Consider the following 5,334-nt stretch of genomic DNA (forward strand, 5'->3'; position numbering starts at 1 on the left):
CTTTTGTACCTGATGATTATTTACCTACAAATAAATTGGGGAATTAAATGTACCTAGAAATAAACCAGGTTTATTAACCTAAATAGCTGATTTCAAAAAACAAAACCATTTCATAAACATGAGTCATAAAAATAACCAAAACTGAACCGCTCTTCCGATCTTGTCAGAGATTTGAAAAGTTTACCTTCCATGAAAATAACGTATTGTGTTACAATAAATAGACTGGCCACCTCAAATTTAAATGTTCGTGTCCGTAGTTCGGGTGCTACTTTTTATAATGGTTGAAGGTCCAGTTGCCCATTCAGAACCCACTTACCAGAATAAAAATGGTGAAGAGTTGAGATGTTGAATATTTCCAGATCTTAATTTTATCGAGCGCCAGTGGCTTGCCTAACCACAATTTACAGCACCAAATTTGTTTTCTGCTGATGGCAAATTTTTACATGAAAGACTGATAGCTGCATTAGGCTTTTGTCCAAAAGAGTTTCCCAGCCTACATGTAGATTACATGCAGAGGGATCCTGGAATAGTTTTGCCCTGATCTTTTACAGGCCATGAAAATAAATAAGATGAAATATTATTCTGTTATTTTTCAATTATCTTTTCTCTTATGTTACTTTATTTTATCAAAATCAAATCAAATAAAATCAACAAATAATAAATATCAAAGTAAAAATTATGACATTATGACCAATTAATGGAATTTTAATTATTTCTAAAAATTCTAATAAACAAGAGAGTGGTAGTGGTGGTCAGTCTTATTTATTCCCTACATTGTAAAATAAAATAAAATAAAAATAAATGCTTAAATCTTCCAATATGAGAATCAAAATGAAAGCACAAAGAGATGTCCCTGTCTGATTTGATCTTTGCAAATAATAAAAATTGTATCAAAATCTATACTGCTGTTTTGAGCATGAACATTAAACCAATTTCAAAAATGCTCAAATATTAAAATTAAAAATCCAAATAAGTCCATTGCTTCAGATATCACTTTGAATTTTGAATAGAAGTGAACATAATGATTTTTACCTTTGAAATTTTCAGGTAATCCTCCGACAAAGATGGTCTTGCAGCCGAGAGGTCTATCTCGGGTGGTTGGTGGTGGTGCATTAGGTGATGGTGGATACAGGATGAAATCTGAGAATGGGATGGGCTCCCGAGTGTTGATTTTGGAGAAGACATTCATGAAGTCGGTATTCATAAGTTGAGGTACTCCCGGGCCCATCATACCACCCATGTTGCCGTCAGGACCTGGCATTGGAGGCATCATTGGAAACTGAGAACAGAGTGGACATTGAATTGAATTGGCAGATCATTTTATGTAATAAATAGTCTTTAAAAATCGAAATAACTAATGTAAAAAGAAAAAAGGAATGCTTAATTCAACTCATCATAAGTTGAGGTACTCCCGGGCCCATCATACCACCCATGTTGCCGTCAGGACCTGGCATTGGAGGCATCATTGGAAACTGAGAACAAAGTGGACATTGAATTGAAGTGGCAGATCATTTTATGTAATAAATAGTCTTTAAAAATTGAAATACCTAATGTAAAAAGAAAAAGAGAATGCTTAATTCAACTCGGTAAATTTTATGAGTTGACTTGGTCTTTTTTTTTTCCAACAAAATACTCAGATTTATTTACAATTCATTAACAAAACGAACAGCCATTAAGTACATAATAGTAGATGGAATAAAAGGAATAGATACTGAAAAGGAATACTTATGTAGTGGAAGGAAGAATAGATGATAGAGTTATTTATTGAGATGCTGTGTCCCATATTGGGGATGTGTTGCATCTCATGTTATTTTAAAGAGGTAGGTATTATACATATTATTGAAGACTTGTAGTGTAGGAATTAGGTAATTTTTTTATTTCCTCATGTTATTTTAAAGAGGTAGGTATTATACATATTATTGAAGACTTGTAGTGTAGGAATTAGGTAATTTTTTTATTTCCTCTTTTTTTTTGTGTGTTCATTTTCTAGGTTATTTTCTAGGACTCTATCCACCAACCTCCAAATCCAAAGACCAGTCCAATCACAACCACACTACTGAAGTGGGTTTTAACAATAAAAATAAACACTTTAATAAAATCTATTTTCCCCTGGGAATTGAACCAGGCTCCAGGGTAAAACAATAACTTACCTGACCCATCATATTCATTCCCATGTTCATCATTGGGTTGGGTCCACCTCCCATCATCGGGTTCATTCCCATGCCACCCATATTGCCCATTCCCATGTTACCACCCATGCCCATATTACTGCCCATGTTACCACCCATTCCCATGTTATTGCCCATCATGTTTCCCATCATCATCGAGTTCTGTGGAGGGGGCATAGGTGGGAGTGGAGGCTGCATCATACCATCAGACATATTCCCTCCACCCATGTTACCTTTAAACAAAACGTGACAATGGATAATTATAATTAACAGGACAATTTCACATTTAATTTGTAATCTGTTTGATTGATTGTTTTCCAATAACTCTTGAACAGTTTATCAGATTTCAATTAAATCTGGCAAAATTTTTCAACATGAAACAAAGTTTGGTACTTGTGCAGAAGTCCCATCAGTGGAAGATTGCTACTAAAGGAACTGGCACAAACGATCAGTGACCTGTGTTATTATAGGGTTAGGTTAAGCACAAAAAGGAGTTTTCACAATCAGAGCAGTGATTAGTGTTATTATAGGGTTAGGTTAAATACAAAAAGGAGCTTTCTTTTCCACTGTTGTGGCTTCTGCATAATTACCCAAAGGTTGTTCAATAGATTTTTTGGTCTTTAATAGAGCTTTGGGGGCTCTGAAGAACTTTCATTGTTGTGAAATAACATCTGAATAAAAGGAAATAAGTGGTGTTCTATAAAGCCATGTAAAATAAAGCAACCAGAATAAAATTGATTTTGAATTTTCACTTGAGTTGAATTTATTCAATTAAAAAAAGATTACTTACCTGGTCCCATATTCATGTTCCCATGTCCCTTGTTCATGTTACCCATGGTACTGTTATTTCCAAACAAAGCATTGCCAACGTTTTGTTTCTGTTGCACCTCTTCCTGTTCATATCGGTTGCCAGAATACTTTGAACCTGTAGAACTGAAATAAAATATAAAGTTGATTGGAACCATACTAAGCATGAAGCAATAATGTTAATTTTTGTTCTTGAGGTACACTGTAATGAGAGTGTATGTACTTAAAAAAGAGTACTTAAGTACAAATCCAGTAGATGGCAATCCAATTAATTGTAGGAAATAACTATTATTTTCTACTTTTAGTTACTCAACTGTCTTCATAAGACTGTAATTCAACAAATTCCAAGGATATACCTACTTTGTATGGGAGAAAAAAGGATATCTAGGGTGTCTAAAGATTTAAAAATAACTCACATTGAATCAGATTTTCTTCCTCGAGGTCCTTTGCTGTCATCTCTATCTTCATATTTTCTTTTATGAAATAAAATATAAAGTTGATTGGAACCATACTAAGCATGAAGCAATAATGTTAATTTTTGTTCTTGAGGTACACTGTAATGAGAGTATATTATGTACTTAAAAAAGAGTACTTAAGTACAAATCTAGTAGATGGCAATCCAATTAATTGTAGGAAATAACTATTATTTTCTACTTTTAGTTACTCAACTGTCTTCAGAAGACTGTAATTCAACAAATTCCAAGGATAGGTATACCTACTTTGTATGGGAGAAAAAAATCTAGGGTGTCTAAAGATTTTAGAATAACTCACATTGAATCAGATTTTCTTCCTCGAGGTCCTTTACTGTCATCTCTATCTTCATATTTTCTTTTGAATCGGTTGTTATCTCGGTTGCGATCAAACATGGAGTCACCTTTATTGTCATTTAGACTTTGATCGGTGTCTGGAGGTAGCGGAGGAAAGTCATTGCTTTTTCTTGGGCCTGATCCACCTGATGGATTGTATCGGGGAAATCCGTTACTCATTATGAAAGCTGGATCTGTAGGAATTTAATAAAAAGCTGAGTTATCAAGGTAAATCAATGATTTTTGCTGATTTTGATTTTTGGAGAAAAAACTGTTGAACACAAAGGGGATTTTTCTCATTACATTTCAAGCTTAATCAATCCTTAGAACTTTGGGGCATTCACAAGCCTTTGTCCAACAGATTCTATGGTTCACTAAATCACAAGCATTTAATTTCAAAGTCTCATTTCTAAATAAATTAATAGTACTGTCAGGTACCTAACTTTATGTAGCTTGTAGCATCACAGAGCTACATGCTAAAGTGGTTTTTCCATTAGCAAGTGTTTGACTCTTTGACTGTTGAGTAGGAAGGGTAGACATTTTTTTTATAGGGAGATTCTGAACTTACCAATGATTGAATGAAGCAAGAGTCACTTGTCTGAAATAATTAGGGTTCTATGCAAAAGTGTGGGAATGTAGAATAGCTATTAATTTGTGATATTAATCAAGTTTCCTGTATTAAAAAGACAGAAAAGAAAAGCCAAAAAGCAAAAAGTTCAGATTATCATATCACCACTATCACCATCTTCAAAAAAATAAAAAAAAAAAAAAAAAAAGAAAAACGGAAAAATCGGAAATTCGGAAAATGCCGGACTGCAAAATAAAAAAAAATAATAAAAAACAAAAATTCTAAAATACAATACTGCAAACAAATAAGGCCCGTATACACGTTAGTTTTTCGATCGTGACACCGGGGGGTAAATAAAATAAAAATAGAGATTATGTACCTAATGACATTTTGGAGACTTTGAACTTTGACCATAGATTTGGTGACATTTGATTTATTTTTGAAGTCCTAATATTATAGTGTAGGCTTGCCAAACGTCCCGAATTGGCCGGGACAGTCCCGAATTTCAGGGGGTGTCCCGGCGTCCCGTTCAGTTTTTCATTTTGGGGCGTTTTGTCCCGAATTTCCGTTTTTGTCCCAGAAAAAATTCGGGACGCGTTTTTTAACTTTAAAATTAGGTACCTACCTCTATAAATCAGAATTTGTTCTTAACTTGTTTAAATGTGTCATGCTTTCATCAGTTTGCTCTTCCACTTTGCTAAACCTTTAAACGCAAAAATGAGCTGGTCCCTTGGATTCTCGTTTATCCAGGTTCGACTGTATTTTGTATCTGTTTTTAATAATAGGTATGTTACCTATCACCTAATCTACCTATGTACATATCGTACCTATGTGATTTCGTGATTATGTTCGCGGATTTCGCGATTATGTTCGCGGATTTGGCGATTATGTTCGCGGATTTGGCGATTATGTTCGCGGATTTGGCGATTATGTTCCCGGATTTGGCGATTATGTTCGCGGATTTCGCGATTATGTTCGCGGATTG

General features: G+C 34.3%; 1 protein-coding gene across 1 annotated transcript; it reads right to left on the reverse strand.

Annotated features, from left to right (window-relative positions):
- Nucleotides 1–237: 237 nt before the first annotated feature.
- Nucleotides 238–4,520, reverse strand: LOC108251829 (heavy metal-associated isoprenylated plant protein 33-like). Its single transcript, XM_026824937.1, has 6 exons — nucleotides 4,350–4,520; nucleotides 3,747–3,975; nucleotides 2,959–3,101; nucleotides 2,151–2,401; nucleotides 1,033–1,279; nucleotides 238–311 (listed from the first exon to the last, which is right to left on the reverse strand). The coding sequence occupies exons 2-6, from the start codon at nucleotides 3,959–3,961 to the stop codon at nucleotides 238–240; spliced, it is 930 nt and encodes a 309-aa protein (XP_026680738.1). The 5' UTR covers nucleotides 3,962–3,975; nucleotides 4,350–4,520.
- Nucleotides 4,521–5,334: the final 814 nt, after the last annotated feature.

The sequence above is a fragment of the Diaphorina citri genome, unplaced genomic scaffold, assembly GCF_000475195.1.
Source record: "Diaphorina citri unplaced genomic scaffold, Diaci psyllid genome assembly version 1.1 scaffold672, whole genome shotgun sequence".
Taxonomy (NCBI): domain Eukaryota; kingdom Metazoa; phylum Arthropoda; class Insecta; order Hemiptera; family Psyllidae; genus Diaphorina; species Diaphorina citri.